The sequence below is a fragment of the Larus michahellis genome, chromosome 5, assembly GCF_964199755.1.
Source record: "Larus michahellis chromosome 5, bLarMic1.1, whole genome shotgun sequence".
In the NCBI taxonomy this organism is placed as follows: Eukaryota; Metazoa; Chordata; class Aves; order Charadriiformes; family Laridae; genus Larus; species Larus michahellis.
Genome location: NC_133900.1, coordinates 10,064,299 through 10,080,875, shown reverse-complemented (window position 1 = coordinate 10,080,875; position 16,577 = coordinate 10,064,299). Strand labels below are relative to the sequence as shown.

The 16,577-nt window shown below is 45.1% G+C and overlaps 1 protein-coding gene across 2 annotated transcripts in view; it reads left to right on the top strand.

Annotated features, from left to right (window-relative positions):
- Positions 1 to 16,577, top strand: part of FRAS1 (Fraser extracellular matrix complex subunit 1) — a 166,818-nt gene that overhangs the window by 42,909 nt on the left and 107,332 nt on the right. For both annotated transcript variants that reach the window (XM_074588658.1, XM_074588659.1), the window contains exons 3-4: positions 12,808 to 12,915; positions 15,306 to 15,398. In XM_074588658.1, coding sequence (XP_074444759.1) covers positions 12,808 to 12,915; positions 15,306 to 15,398 — 201 coding nt within the window. The remainder of the gene's footprint in view (positions 1 to 12,807; positions 12,916 to 15,305; positions 15,399 to 16,577) is intronic.

Genomic DNA, 16,577 nt, shown 5'->3' with positions numbered 1-16,577 from the left:
AAATAATTTTTTTTTTTTGGCCATGACCTTTTATGCAGTGCTTCTGAATAATGAGCTGTTCCAGCACGAGCCCAAAGACATGTGCAATTTATTTCCTGTGGAATGCTGCCACTTATGAATGGATAATATGATTTATTTCTGGCTGATGGCCAGTCGTGCTAATTAACACAATTGTACTTCTCCTGGGACCGGCTGTGCCCTGTTTTTTGCTTTTCTCTTCTCTGTCTCACCAGCGGGAGTTTAAATGCCTTTACGCAACTGTTTCTTATCCCGGCCTCCCCGAAAAGCGACAGCTCGTGATTCATCGGAGCACCGTTTTCGGCCCCGCAGTTATTTCTTGCCTCCACTGCACCCGCTGTCAAAGACTGCTCCTCCGTAGGTGTTCTTCAGAGGTTTTTGCAGCCTGCTCACTCCTCTTGAACCTTTCTTGCACTTTGTGGTGCTTACTGCCTGGTGCCAGCCTGCGGTTGGGGCTGTAGACCAGATGTGGCCCATCTTGTCAGTGTTTTCAGTACTGTGAGTCAGTCTTTCTTGATTTTTTTTTTTTCCGGAAAATAGTCATGGATGGTGATTTTGGCATTGCATAGCTTTCAGGTTTGTTGTTAAAAAAAATAAAATACTTGGCATTGGATGTGGACGGGTTCATAACCTTAATAAAGAACAGTATTTGCCTTGCCATCAGTAGCCTGTTGGACTGGAGTACAGCGGTGCTGAGTGCCCAGCTGAGGTATCATCATTTTGGAGTGAAACTGCAGCAAAGTGGACATACTCTATACTTTGCTGCATCCCGGCAAGGTTTGTTTCTTTCTAAGAATCCCTGTCATAATTGGTGACCAGTTGCTTATAGAAGCAATTGCCCTTGGTTCTTCAAGGATATATTTGTCACCGTCCCCCATTTTCTCCCATTTTCAGCTGTTTCTCATTGATTTCTGAGCCTCCCGTGTACTGTTGTGGAGCGATGCGCTCTGCTGCTGAATGTGCCCTCCGTCGCAACCAGGTGTTTGGCTTTTAGCTAGTATTAGCTTGAATGACAGATTTCACTGCGGTTGCTTGGCAGTGGCTTTTCTCAGGGCAAGTGACATCTCGCTCATTAGTGGGGCTGTCACTGAGCGAGGCCATGTACCAGGTGGTGGTCCCCGTTCTCTCTAGCTCCAGCGAGCTGTGCGTGCAAGCTCTTGTTATTTAACGGTGCAATAAAGAAAGAAAAGTTCATAAAAACTGAATAATCCATGAAGAGGAGGGAAAGACTCGAGAGAGAATAAAAAAAGGCATTAAACAGCTCCCCAAGCAAGGCCTGGTCTTGTCTCATTACAGTTCAGTAGCAAAAAATCCTGTTAACGGAGACGTGTGTGGAGGCAATGAAAACAACAAGACACACAGGGTAACCTTACACCCACGGAATTCCTTCTTTTGTAGAGCAAGAGACAATTAGCTGTAATTCTCAGCTTGTTTTGCGTGGGCTACACTTTGTTGTCACTGTAAAAAAATAACCATTTTTAGAGCGTGTGCCACCCAATTTATAGTAGGGACCACGTTGCTTAACTCAGCTGCTGCTTCTCTCCTTCCTCCCACGCTGTCACTCTCAATCTGTCCTGATAATCAATCACCGTCCCAGTACGTGGCTTGGAAACAGTTTGGACTACGATTCCAGGCATATATTGTTTTTTTCTTTAGGCAGTGAGTGTGCCAGAGGAGATTATGGCTTTTATTGCAGCGTACACAGATGGAGGGATGCGCACAGGAAAGTCTCTTTGTGTCTTCCCTGCTTGTCCAGCAGTAATCTTGCTGGGAGTTACAATCTGACTTTGCAGCAGGAGTTGTGTTTGGTTTGTTGTTTTTTTTTTTTTAAATATTTGCAACTACTTGGCATTGTTGTTGTTGTTGAGTTTTTTAAGTCAGCCAGGAAAGAAAGGCAGTTCTGGCATCTTTCAAGGCGAAATGGTTGCGTGTAATGTTTTTCTGCACACTGTCCGGACAGTCAAATGTGCTGATAATGCAGATAACGACTGGACAGATGTAATCCCTAAGGCAAACACTAATAAAAAATGTACTGCTGGAGGAGTTGCTGTTTTTCGGGAGTGGTACCAACCTGTCACAAGGTAGTACACCCATCCACCCCGATATTTCCTTCCAGCACCACCTCCCTTTCCTTCTAATCACTTAATAGAGGAACTTCTTTCATTGTAGGATGCTTAGGCTGCTCCTTTGGGAAAACTGTATTTCTCCATTGCCAGGACCTTGGGATCTGCTGCAGCCTCATGCTGATACCACCCTTCGATGCAAATATTGTTGTTGAACCCACTATTTGATTGAAATTCCTTCTTTCTTGCCAGACACTCTCACTGTGTTTAAGCATCCGTGCCAATTGCTTCTGCAAATGAACTTTTCCCACCCGTCCTTTAGGAGCTGGGCAGTCGTATTTAATAGCTTGATGTGCGTGTTCTTCACCCACGCTGCCTGTTGCTATTGTGAATCCAGTTATTACAGTATTTTGGTTCATCAAAGACGAGTTCCTTAAAATAGTCCCTCCCTCTGTGGGGCAGAGAGGAAGAAAAGCCTCTTCGTGTTACCTGATTAACGCATGGGGAGGAGAAATGTTAAACACCGCTATCAAATAGAGAGGAAATAAAGCAAAAGATGGATGGTATGAAGCGTTTAAAAAACACTGTCTTTTATTACATCTTACCTATCAAAAACGGTCAGAGACCTCTTTCCTTAAAAGAAGCACACAAGCGCATGTATCATTTTTGCCCTTTTCAGGCTATTTTAAGCCTGATTTTGTTTTCAAGCCTATAGTTTCTGCGTGCCACAGTCAATTAATTTAATCATTTGTAATAGAAGGCAAGACGGAGCCTGTGTATTCGAGTAAAATACTTAGCTGTTACGTACCTTTTGCTGCCATTAATTTCAATCTGTTTGGTCATAAAATTACCACCTTGTTAAATCTTGACAGCTACCAGTGAACCAGAGGCTCTGGAAACAATACTAGAGGACAGGAAGACAGCCTGCGAAATCCCTTTTTCTACAGGCCTTTCCTAATCATTTTTGTTCAGTAGTGAAGTCTTTGTTCGCAAAGATTAATGACTCTGCGGGACTTTTGCAGGGGTCCCCTTCCCCCTTCGAAGGAAAGAGAGAACCAGTTTATTAATCTGCTGCACAGGGAGCTGAGATTGAAGATAAGGACATAAAGGGCTGTACTTTCTGGGAGCTGTATGAGAGATTACTGCGCCTGGATCCACGGTAACACTAGTAGGATTCGTGGTGCGTAATTCCTTGCATTGCACTTTGAAAAGACACCTCCTTAATACCCAGCTTGGAATCGGAGGTACCTATATATTTGCTGAAGCGGCTTGCAAAATTGCTCTGGAGTGTATCGGTGCCTTCAAGAAGTAGAAACAGAGTTATGTTTCACCCGGTGCAGTACTTCGGAGGGCCTGTTGCAAATGACTTTCACTGAAGGATATTTTCTTTCTTTGCTGAATCAGCTGGCTGAGTGGCAATGATTTTCATGCCCTGATGGTTTGGGTTTTTTTTTGTTAGAAATGGGATAAAAGGCTTAGCTTGTCTTGTTCATTCTGCCCTGGCTAGATACATTCAGCATCGAAGCATTTGGCCCAACACAGCCTGTATTCAGCAGCACGACAGCATGAATTTGAAATTATGCATCCTGCTGGCAATATTACTTCATCATTTGACATATCTGTGTTGGGACCGCAGAGGATATTCCCTCCTCCTTTTGAAAAGGCTGAAAAAAAAAGCTCAAAAGGCCAGGAGTGTTTCCTAGAGGGTACAAGGCAGGCTGTGCTCCGCAGGGAATCCCTTGTAATATATGCACCGGATTAAGTTGGTTTAATGGCCAATTTCAAACCTGTGATTATTTTTTTTTCAGGCTGTTGTTCTGCGCACGCTGGTTGACAGCGGTTGCCTGCAGTTCTGCAGCCCTCAGCGTTTGATGTTGCTTGCTAAAGTCCTGGCGGCTTTCACAGGTTCAATTCTCAAAGCAGCGGCGTCGTTTTGAGGAGGCAGAACATAACCTCCGCAGTGCTCTTGGACACGTAAAGCTGCGCTTTGCCTTAGGTAAACCTAAGGCATGCTTTGCACGTACACCGGAGCATCGCACAGTGGAGATTGCGACTCCTGCTGCTCCAGAGATAGCCATTCTATGGCAATAAATACCATAATTAAAACTGTGATCAAGTTTAGGTTAAATTAATCCCTTACCTCCCTTCTTTTCAGCAGCTGTTCCGTCAAACGCTCTGGGTTTGATATCCATTCGGAAGTCTTTTTTGGAGGGAGGATGTTTGAAATTTGCCAGTTCTGGCAGGTTAGGAACTGTTTGAGTAAAGGGGGGGGAAAAGTAAAACAGCGGGAGGACTCCAAGTGTTTTTCTGGATGCTGAGGAGAATTACTGGTGTGTGTGGCTCCTCAAACGTAGCGTACAATTTGGCATGGAAAAAATTGTCAGCGAAACTAAAAGGAAGAAAGCCCCCACTTTTTAGCTTAATGGTCATCTCCCCTGTGTGCCCTTTCCAAGCTTATTGCAGCAAAGGTGTGTGTGCGAGGGGTGGGTTTGTTCATGGCCTGGTGGCGTCAGCGGGATCAGGCATGGATCGGCAGCGCTGCCGCTTCTTGGCTGGCTCGGTTGAGCCACCGCAGACGGCATTGTGTCCTTTTCAGGCCTTAAGATCAGAGCACGTGATGCCAAATGCTGGAGAAGGGTGTAAGAAAGGCTGGTCCTAATGCCAGGAAATTTTCAGGGCAGCCCGAGCATGGAGAAGGGAAACATCTTGCCTGGGATCTCAGGAGTTGTCTGCAGAAACAGGAATTGAGTGTAGATCTTCTAGGATTTTCTCTTTCTTCTCTTTTTTTTGCTGCCCTCCTACCCTAAGCTGCTGAGCGGGGAAAATCCCTGTTCTCTGCAAGGATCCAGTCTGTGTCAGCATGCCATTTATTTGCCTGACCCACCATTTTTGTCCCTTTTTCGTAACAGCACGGTGCAGGCTTTAGTTCTCCACGAGGGAGATGCTTTTTTTCGCTCTGAGTGTGATAAAGCACTAAAACCTTGCTGTAAGATGTCGATGCTTAAAGTTTATGTGAGTTCAAGGGGAGACTGGAGACATTCACAGAGGAGAAATCCGTGAAGATTATTAAATACAGAAACCCGACTTCTGACTTGGGAAGTCACTGAACTGTGAACTGCTTTGGGGGTTGTTTTGGAAGAAGTATCACTTTCTGTATTTGTATTCTCAGCTCTCTGATTCTGGCTTTTGTCAAATGCAAGCTCCTGGGCGAAATGGTTCTTTGCTCTCGCTGTGTCCAGTGCTGTTAAAATTGCAACCCCTTCCCCTCTAGCAATTGTTTTTGCTATTAGTTGTTTGCCACCTCCTTTTATAGATGGACCCAACAGGTGAAGAAAGTTTGCAAAGAAGCTGCGAGCTGGTTTGGGCCAGGTTTTCCTGCTCCTGCCACATCGTTGGCGCTTAAGAAGATGTTTTTAAAATAGGTCGAGTGGAGGAAAAATGGAGCCGTGCAAAAATGCCTCACCGTAAGCGTTCTCGCCCTTCATTTCCTAACCCCTGGGATGCTGATTTAAGAGCAGGCTGTGTTGCCCGTGGTTAGGTGGTCAGAGCCCGCGCGCGCTTTTTTCCAGCGGTCCTGGCTGGGTTTGTTGAGCTTCTGGATTTTTTTCAATAAATATACAGAACAAGTGCAGTGCTGAATCAGTTTCTGGCAATGGTAGCCCCCTATGCAGGGACCAAGGAAATAATTATGAATTTCAGTGTATTCAAGCAGTTTATCCTTTTTCCTTTAAAGCTAAGGGTTAAAGAGCATGGGAAAACCCCGGTTCTTACAATGATAAAAGCTGGGCTGAGATCTAGGTCTAAAAACTTAATAGGATGCAACTATGTTACCTTTAATTATTGCTGTTCAATGCAAAGCCTTCTCCTAAAATACTCATTGCAGAGGAAGTTATTTAACTAATACAGATTACTTCAGAGATCGTACTGCTGTTAATTTTTCGTTCTAGAAGTGCCGATATGAATTGATGAGAAACGGGGAGGAATGCGTAAGTATCGGAATAGAAATGTGGTAAACTGCAGTCCCTTAAGTGATTATAGGGCACGGTGTTTCTTCCAGTCAGGGCAAAAATGAAGTGGAGTGTTTGATATAAAGGATATATTTGACTTTTTGATTTTTGGCAACCAAAAGGCACTAACCTCTAGAGAGGGACACAGCTGCAGAAAAACAATTGGCCTGTTGGTCTAAATAAAGATTTCTGCATGCTGATTTAAATCATGATGAGAACTGATGATTTTAAAAAATGGCTTTAATTTACCACTCCTTTTTGCTCTGAGCTCTTTCCTGGTGACTGCTTTTGTGTCTGTATGAAAGATAGGACAAAGTTTACAACGACGCCTGAGGAATTTAAGAATATCTTAAAATATCATAGCCTTCCCAGCCCTGAAATAGCTTAGGGCTGCTGGGAAATTTTAGCTGTAGACTCTTGATTTTGACAAGGCTGGTACAACAGGCGAAAGGCTTAACCGTTAGAAAACGTAGAAAAGCATCAGACTAACGGACCATGAAAACAGTACCTTAATTTTAATTTGTGTAACTTTTTCATTCCTTAGTTGGAAGAAGGGGGAAAATAGTTGCTGATTCCTGAAGGAGTGTGTTTGTGTTAACGCGTTGTTAATCAAGCTGTGTACGCTCTGCCTTAACTGCTCTGTGCTCTACCAGAAGCGTAGGGCTAAAACTTTTTTCCACTGAGATGAGCTGAATTTCTCTTTGGTTTCGGAGACCGAGCCGTTCCTGTGTTGTTCTGCTTGTGGGCATGCTGGAATAAGCCCATTAAAAACCCATTTTCAAGGGGTTTTTATTATATGCGAGCGCATACCAGATTTGAAAACCTATTCGGTGGTGGCAACAGCTCCCTATTGCAAAAGATAAAACATCAAGTCTAAACCCGAATGGACACTGGGAATCCTTTATGTGTCTCTGAATTACTTTCATCTCTTCATCACTCCATTAACGGATGTCCCCACAGACCACGCTGCGCTCTCTCGGCTTCCCTTACATTTGGGTTTCTTCTGCCAATTGCCTGCTATTGTCAACTAATTGGAGTGGAAATGATAAACGCAAGCGGCGTTACGGAGCTGCCGAGTCTCTTCACTTGGCAGCTGGTGGGTGATGCTGGTAATTGTTACCAAAAATGTAATTGCTACGGATTTCAACAAAGCAGCCTGGTATTCCTTCTCTGAGACACCCGATACCTGCCTTTCTTCCCTGGTCTCCGGCGGAGGACGACTTGTGAAGTAAATCCGAGCCGGTGCCCATGTCGGGGAGCGCTTGGGCTGGGGGCCCGTTGGAGCATCGCTCCGAGAGGGGCGGCAACCCCTCTCCCTGGGCTCCCCAAAGCCAGGGTGCCACCTGGTCCGGGAACAGAGCAGCCCCTTGGAAAGTTAATCGCACGAGTTTTACTGGTTTCTCATCAAAGCAGGAAAGATAATTAGTAGGGTACACCCTAAGCAATAACCACCTTGTTTTCGGCATGACAGTTAAAATTTCTAGCTTGGTTCCTGGCTAACGTAAAGGCTTCAGCTGTAGATTGCTGGTTTCACCCTGCTCTGTAATTGCAGCAATACCACCAACCAGATGACCGGCTTTACGGGCCTGGCGTGCTACGGAGGACAATCCAGCATCCAGTGACGTTTTATGGATTGACTGAATATTTTCGTGAAGCCGTAGGAATGGAAAGGGGGCTGGGGGGGAGGACACAAACCAGCTGTTGTATGCTTCTTATTTCCACAGTCGCTGCGCCAGAATAGAGCACGGATTGTTATCTAGTGTGATGATATCCCGTGTTAAGCGGCATCTGATCAAATTACCGAGGCTTTTTACATGTTAATAGCAGGCTCTGATTATTTTTGATTTGTTGGGCGTGTTTTTTTGCTGAGGTAGAGGAGGAACAGGTGCAGCTGTATGAGGTTAGATAGCCGGTCGAAAAAGCCACGGTCAAAGGGATTGTGGTCTTTCTGTGCTGCAGTTAATGTGACAGTGTGGCACCAGCAAACCATGAGTGCTCCCAGCTGCTCTGCGTTCCCACTTCCACGCTGGGTCTGCTCTTTGTCTCTTCAGCTTATTCTTTGTTTCAACCCTCCTTTGCTTTTACTGCTGGTTGCTTTCTTGCCTCTCCGTCTTCTACGTCTTTTCTCTCTCCTGCCTTTTTCTAAATCCTCATCAGTATTCTCCAAACCCTGCACGTGCTTCCACTGTGTTCCTGCGTCTTGGGTTTTATTTTATTTCATCTTCTGTCTGGGTGCCTGCGAGCTCTAAAGCTTTGTGAGCGTATGTTGCTTTTTTGGCCGCTGTTCCACAAACCGACCAAGTAATGTAGATATCTCTTCTTGCAGCGCGGCGCTTTAAAATTCAGTTGAATTAGGTATCGTTTCTTCTTTTGATGTAGGGAAATCCAAAGAATTAATAAATTATAGTGGCACTACTGGGCGCTTAAGGAGAGCTTTCCACCTTCAAAGTGCCCTGTGCGCAGTATTTCATTATTTATACTGTTAATTATATTAGTACTTGTAAGGAAAAAGCCCCTTAAATTGTCGTTGATAAAAGTACACTCTTAACGGGATAGGAATTCAGCGCTTAAGTTGTAGCAGATAATTTGTCCACTGAGGTCCGTTGCCTTGGAGAAGATGTAAGGCGGATTTACAGCAGTTCTTTAAGTGTCTACTGAAAAGTCTTGCTTTATGTTTAAACCAGTAATACCTGGGAGCTTTAAAGTGTCTTTGTAAGTGCTGGATGAATACTAAGGAAGCCTTAAGGCATGCAGGACAGGTAGGTGAGACTCTCATTTTGCAGCTGAGTGATGCGTATTTCGGTTCCTATCTGCAGAGTGACTTAGGAACCTTTCCTACAGTACTGGGGCTCTGCGTCACTTGAACATGTTGCCCCAGTTTGTGTGGACCAAGATCTCACAGTTAGCCTGGGGCAAAACTGGGAAGAACATTCTTAAGCTGTTGGCCCACCTTTGGTTGCCTTAGGGATAGTCACATTTGAACCGAAACAAACAGAAAGAATAATTAACATCCTAGCAGTCTGCGTTCTGCAGGTCGTAAGAGCTCTAAATGCACCCCAATAAATCTTTTTATGCGTTCCTGTATTAGCAGCTGTCAGCCACGCGCTTCCCTGTAAACAGGGAACAAATTAAAATGAGTTTGAAATGTGATCCTGAGATAGTCAGCAGCCAGGAATACCACCAGAAGTAATTGTCGCAATAACCTCCCCGTTCTTTTATGTATTTCCACCATGTGTATGAAGTACCTGTGCTGCTTTTCTCTCCCATCTCCAATTAAATGGCCTTACACTTCAGATGGCTCATAGCCAGACCATTGCATTTTGCTCAGTTTTCCTGTGGCTGTAGCATTCAGACGTTTGGTAGCATTACAGAGAATAACCCCCCACCTTTCTTTCGGGAAATCGGGAAACTTAATTGTCGCCAAACTTGTCAAATTTGAGTTTGGCTCTGTTGCTCCACGGTCAGGAATCCGAAGCTCAATGTTGAACCGTCAAAAGAGCCGAACGCCAAAGACCCATGAACTGCCTGGAAGACTCTCATATCTGAAAAATCAAGTAGTAGTTTCCTGCCTATTAACTAGGTTCTGAATTCTTAAAACCTCTGCAGAGATGTGCCCCTTTGGATCTGATACTGGCAAATGGAAATCACTGACGCGTGCAGACTTCCAGGCCTCTACCAGGTGGATTTAGAAAAAGCTGATTTGAGCCCCCAGATAGAAGTCAGCCAGCTTAGACTATACTAGAATACAGGGGAGGGAGAAGACCAAAGAGAGGGTTTTCTGATCAGAAACTTGAGCATTTAAGTCTCAAAATATGAGTAAGGGTGGCTCTGTGCTGACCTCTTGCCATGTCCTTTGGCCATTATTCCACTATGGAAGTAATTCTTTTTTTTTTTAATAAAGGAGAGGCCACAAGGTGAAGGTTTAGGAGCCAAGTGATGAGGCACTACATCTGCTCTCTCCCTCTCCTCTGCCGGTGCTTACCCCATGCCTGGCTTCTGAGACACCAGCTTCACCCCGCAGGGAGCTGCCAGCTCTAAAACGCGGAAATTCAGGCTGCTTTTCACGGTTCACATGGTTCTCACACAGGTTTTCTCCTTTCCCACACGCTGTTTTGGGATCCTCCTTCCATCCGGAAAAAAACAAGCGAAGGCATAAATCAATAGATATATCAAATAATCTCGTCTAACAGATTAAATGTCACTTTTTGCCAGTGGAAAGATACTAGGAGTTCTGGGTATTATGGGTTTAGGAGTCTTAGGATGGATCTGAGTATGATAAAGCTTTGTTAAAGAGAGCAGAATGAGTTAACTCCGATGTGTGTGTTAGCCAAAGCTTGGTACCCAAGTAACTTAACCTGAATTTATTCTATAACTGCACCATAAATCAGAGTCTGAAGTCATGTTTTCTGTCGTACAGCCACCGCCGTGTGTACGCGAGAGGAGAACCGGCTGTGTCACCAGAGCAGAAATTGCCATTTCTCTTTGTCTTGTTGACATCTTGCCCCAAGGGGCTGTGCAGTTGCTGCCACCTCTTGCTGTTACTAAGATTCGTGTTGCCACCATCAGCATGTTTACAGAGAATCTCCCTAAATTTCTCATGGCTGCCGGAGTGTTTGTTACCTGTGCCGTGAACCTTGCCACGAGAGAAGAGCACAGTTTGAAATGAATTAAATGCTTTTGTAAAGCAGCGAAGAGACGCAAGGATTTTTCCGCAGTATTTCTGGTTATCCCGCTGTTTCCTGCTTTGCACTTTTTTATCCAGCGTTGTAGCGTAAGCCGTTTTGTTTTGACAAAAAGCACAGTTTTAGAGGGAACGCGTCCAGCCTTCTCTACTCGACAGTCGGCCCTGGATGCAGGATGGGTCGAAGAAGAGAGAACCTCTACCAGTGTCCTCCCTGAGCAACTCCGGGGTGGCGAAACCTTGACACCTAGAATTGCCTCTCCCCGTGGCTTGCTTTGAAGTACATCGCATTAAGCTTTCAGAAGAGCGCAGCAGCCAGCAGCTTCTGCGTAAGTGCCTGAGCGAGTGGCCGGATTTTTCAAGATTGTTTTGCTCTCATTAAGCAGTCTAATGGGCCTTTAAGGCACATTTCAGTCTTTTATCATTACGCTTAACAATTTTAGTAGTTAGCCCGAAATGTGTTCTTAGTAGTAAGCTGTTAATCATCTTTTCATATCTTAATTTGCCCGAGTCGTACTTTACACTGTTAGTAAATCGCTACATCATGTAAATGAGTAGCAAAGTCTCGTCTTCTTTCAGGTCAATTAAAAATGAGGCTTAATGGCTTGGATAGCGGCTGGCTGTACTACACGGGAAAATTTCCCGCATGGCGTAAATTTGGACTAGTGTACGCACAGGGGTCGTCTAATGGAAAAGAGTTGTTTAGATGAGAAACTGATCTTCCGCTTTCCATTTTCTTGTGGTGGATTTAACTGAAGGCTTTTAAAACCAGGTAATTAAATGCGAACGTAGCAATTGTATCATTCAGATTACCTCCGTATGTAGTTGCTGGTTGTTTTTTTTAAACTGGCAGAGAAAGGATACATGGCATGGGCGAAGGGACACTGCAGAGGAGCTGAGTGCAGGCAAGACATTTTCATAGGAAGAGGGGATGACAGGCAGACTTGGCTGCTTCTCTGGGATGCTGCTGATGCTTTTTGATATCAGGATGTCTGGAAGTCAGCATTCAGGAGTAAAGAGAAAGGCGGCTTTGTTTTCCACGTATCCTACCGAAAGTAATGAGTCCCAAGAGGCTGCTTAGACCTTGGAGAAGCTGGTGGGAGGCAAGGAGAAGCTTGGCAAGTGTTCAAGCAACGGGCTGAGGGCCTGAGATGCCTTCCAAAAGCATGGTGGTGGCGTGGGATCATGACCTCGGCGCGGAGGGAATGGGAAGGGGTCAAGCAGGGGTGGTGAAAACCCTTAGGAATTAGCTGCGTGTGTTCCAGTTGGGTGCACTGATGGAGTGGTGGCGACAGCCATTTCCAAATCTGTTGGACTGTCTGCTTGGCCAGAGTCCCCTTCGTGACATTTTGGAATAAACGGGGCCAGGTAGAGCCTGTTCATACCTGGCTGTGCATTCAGTGTCTTTGACTAAATCAGTATAATTGCATCTTAGGCTCTTCAGACCTTCCATCTTACAGCCGAACGTAATGAGCACAGTTTATAATCGTGGTTTTGACGTGAGAACTCTTTATTTCCGTGATCCTGCAGGCTGAAAGTTTTGAATGTTGCGTTCAGCAGCTCATTGGGATTCAGGCATGTTGATATTTCCCTGCGTTCCCCATCAGCTCCTGGGGTGCTGTACGGTGCCGCCACTGTCTGTCCAGGAGTGGGTCAGCCTCAAGGCTGGCTCGGCTGCCTCCGCACAAGCTGTGATCGTAGCAGTAGCTGCAGTTTGGACAGTCTGAACTTGATTAGAGAGAAGTTTGCCAGAGAAGGTGTAATCGCCTTGAGTTTATTGGCGGTGAAGTCCTATCGATTATCTTGCCATTGGAGTTGATTCTTTGCCGTGCATGGCCTTGTCTTTCAACTGCGTGCTGGATCAAACGAATAATGCCAAAGTTGTGCCTGGTAAGCATGTGGGAGTTTGGGGTGGTCTGTCGCACACTTTATTCTTCCCGTCTGTCTATATTGAGCTATTTGAGCCATTTGCGGTTGCATAAAATAGCACAGACCTTGTGCTCTACGGGTCTAATTTAAAACGTCTGTTTATTTGCAGAATAACACGAGTTGGAAGCCAGATTCTTGCCAAGACTGCCGTTGCCGCAGCAATATTGTCACCTGTGAACCTACCATCTGCAAACACCCTCAGTGTGACTTTCAGAAGGTAAGGGCCTGCGACTGTCCGAATGCCAGCTGACCCCTTCTGTGGGGTGGGAGAAATGTCAGGTCCCTCTGGAGTTCCCAGCCTTCCCCTGCTTTAAACCCCTGGAACAGTTATATCTCCAAACGCTCGTTTGGGTCCCCCACACTGTGTTATATGTAAAGGAATGGTGGGGGCAGTTGGGGTAGTTGTTCCTGCAGTCCCTCTGGAAGCAAAGGTGAAGAGGGACACAAAAAGAGGATGCAGCATGAGGCGCTTCCCTGGAGAATCTGAAGGAGGTGAGCTGGTTGCTTCGCTTTGTACGCCGCGGTGACAGCCACTGTATCAACCTTCTGGGCTCAGCTGCAGCTCCCTTTGCACCCGAGGATGTGATTTGCAGCGGGATTTGGGGGAAACAAGAGGGAGCAGTGAAATCCCGACTGTCCTCCCAGAGTGTGTGTCAGGCACGGTCTCTCTGCCCTTTCACTTCCAATGGATGCAAACCTGCGCAAGAAGCACGCGGGCAAAACCCAGCGTGTGAAGCCTTTGTCTCCTTCGCCACCCTACAGCCAGAGGCTTGGTGTTGGGACAACTTGCCGGCTGCCTGTGCCCCAAGGGAGGTCTGGTCCCCAAAGGAAACCCCTGAACTGGGTTTGGACCTCCCAGCGTGAGCCCACAGCTTCCAGTTCACCCTTCGTTTGAACGCGGAGCTGGGTCTCCCTCAAACACGCAGATGGACGCTTTCCACTCCGGTGAACAACAACAGAGCTGAGATTGTCTGTCTTTCAGCTTCTTCTGCCTTGTGGTGGTGGTTGAGCTCTCATTGTCTCCTGTTTATATTTCTCTGTCTGAGCCTTCATTAATGGTTGCAGCTAATTGGCCATGGAATTGGTCTTGCATTAGCATCTGGATTACTGGGGTAGTACGCGTGAGTGACAATGAAAATTAATGTTTTAAAGAGGCACTGCCAATATAATTATATGGCTTTATGAAGCAGGTTAAAGTGTTTTCCAGTGCAACGGCACTAAAAAGGAAATACTTTTGATTCTTCCCGGTTTTCCCTGTTATTATCACTGTGTATTGATTAAAGCAAGACTGAAATACTAGCAATTTTTATGCTAAAGAGGAGAGAAATAAAAAAAAAGGGTGCTGTCATGGCACACAACAACGAGCGGGCTAGATAAGAAGTTGTTCACTTTAAAAAACTGGGTAAATTAAAAGGTGGTAACTTTAAAGCTCCTAAAGGGAAATAGATTTATAGTGAGAAATGAATCTGCGTGACTCCTTGACACGGGTAATATTCAAGATAAAGAGTTTAAGTGTTCCATAAAGGTCTGGACATTTAAATGTTGAAAAGGATCATCAAGGGTCTCAGAAGAAAAAAATCTGATCATCCTTCGAGCATAAACAAACCACGGATGAACAAGGTCAGAAATCGCCATCGTCTCCGTGGCTTATTTCTTGTCTGCTTATTATGAGATTTATGCTAATATTGCTGATCTTGTTTACAGCGACAAGGCATAAACAAAAGCAGGCAGCCCTTGCAAAACGCATACCCAGTGGTGTTCTAGGCATTTGTGTGTAAAACCTGCTGCTGTGCGTGCCGAATGCTTTGAGTAGGTGGGAAATCAGCAAACGTTATTTCTTTTGCGTGAACCAAACCCAACCCAGAACCAAGAAGGGTTCCTCCGCAGCAGGATCACAGCTGAATAGGGTTTAATGGTTTAAGCTAAATGAAATATTTAATTTTGTTTCCCACCTCCTAAAAATCGTGGCATTGAAGGAAACCTTGAAGGGAGAGACTTTTTTCGCTTTGAAAAATCAAAATGTTTCTTTTGGAAAGCAGGGAAAGAAAACTGGTGATGTTTGAAATGATTCTGGTTGCTTTTATCATATAAATAGAGGAGTGAAAGGCAAGACAGGTTTTTTTTGGCATCGCAGTGCCTTCATTTTTTATTATAACAAAATAAATAACGACTCCCTTCTGAGCGGGAATCCCTTACACGTTGGCCGTGCCCTTTCAAAGCGGAAAGGATGGAGTATGTCTCCTGAGAAACACCATTGCAATATTTGGAAGAAAGTGACCTCGTGGATAAAATTTTTCTACATTTCACTTCCTCAACCTGACATGTTTCTCTCTGGTTTTCCTTTTCTGTTTTCTCCCTCTCCAGCCCCCATGCTCACCTCAGTAAAACTGTTTTTTATTGTCACTGGCTGTGTATTATTGTGTATTATACAGGAGAAGGAAGTGCCGCCTCTCAACAAAGGGACCCGGTGTAGCAGCATTACGTATTTCACTTCATACGCTTCCTCTCTAAACTGAGAGCACTGGGTCCAGCAAGGCCCCGTGTCTTTACCTTCATGTTGAAGTCTATTTTGTGCGAACTGCTTATTGGAATCTTGTCTCTTTTTAGGGAGAAGTGCTCCAAATAGCGCCCAACAAGTGCTGCCCTGAGTGTGCCTCCCGAGCTGAAGGATTTTGCCAGCATGAAGGACAGATCCGCAGCGTGAGTGCTCTGTCGTATTCCTCAGCACGGGCAATCCTTCCCAGTTTTTAGATCTCTCTCTCATTCACGTCCATGAAGGATGCTTAGCTGACATGCGGGAGAAGGATAGTTCATTGGGATTACATTCTGTCTCTATCAGATAATGTAATAAATCGGGAGTTTGGTCAGCAGGGTTTGCAAAAAGGGAACGTTGCTGAGCAATAGCGTGTCCTGCGTGGCTTAAAAGGAGACGATTTCCCACTCATTCATTCACTTTCCTGTTTCTGTGGATGACTGCGACGATATAATAATGTTGGGAGGGGAGCAAAGCACATTGAACTCGACATATTAGCTAGCCTGAAAGAAGGCTTTTCTCTCAGCAGCCGTCTGTGCTGCAAGAGATTGATTGCCGTTGTGCATTTTGTAATCCTGAATTATTCAAGAAGCAGATTCCAGGATGCGGTTTCACCTAGAGGGGCTGAAGGGCCAAAACAATAAGAATAAGTGTCTACAAATAAGGAAAAAACAAAGATTCATGGGCAGCAGTTAATGAATCATGTCAAACAATAGGCAAATGTAGAAAAATGGCTTAACAGTGAACCCAAGTCCTATGTCTGGTCTCTTAAAGACTTTTCTGTTTGACGAGAGGCAAGTCAGGTCCAAATCTTAAGAAATATGCTAAAATGCCCAGATACGTTTGAATATCTGGACACCTGAGATGGATGCTGTAACCACTGTTTCAGCGTGGGGCACAACCAGCGTGATTCTGCTACAAGCTAGGCAAAGACTGGAATAGGAGGGATAACGCATCCATCCTCTTCTGTTTCTTTGTGCCTGCCATTTGGGCGATACTATATTACATCATACGGCATTGTATTTCTTCTTGTTGTTGCTGTTGCTGCCTTTTGCTGTGTTGTATTTTTGGTGCAGCTTTTGTCTTTTTCTCTCTCTGTAAGCCTGTTCTTTGGGACGCAGCTCAGGTGGATAAGTAGGCATCCCCACAGGGACTGTAGACGTATTTGTAGCTAGAGTCCAGTTCCACTGTGAGGGGGTCATTCAGCCGTGTGTTTGTCGGTGCAAAGTCTCACCCTGATGATTGGCACAGATTTCCTGAAGGAAGAAGTTTTCTTTTTGGTTATTAAGCCACTGTAATGGTTTATGACTTGACCTTCATTCTACAAGTATCTAGCTAGCAACGCT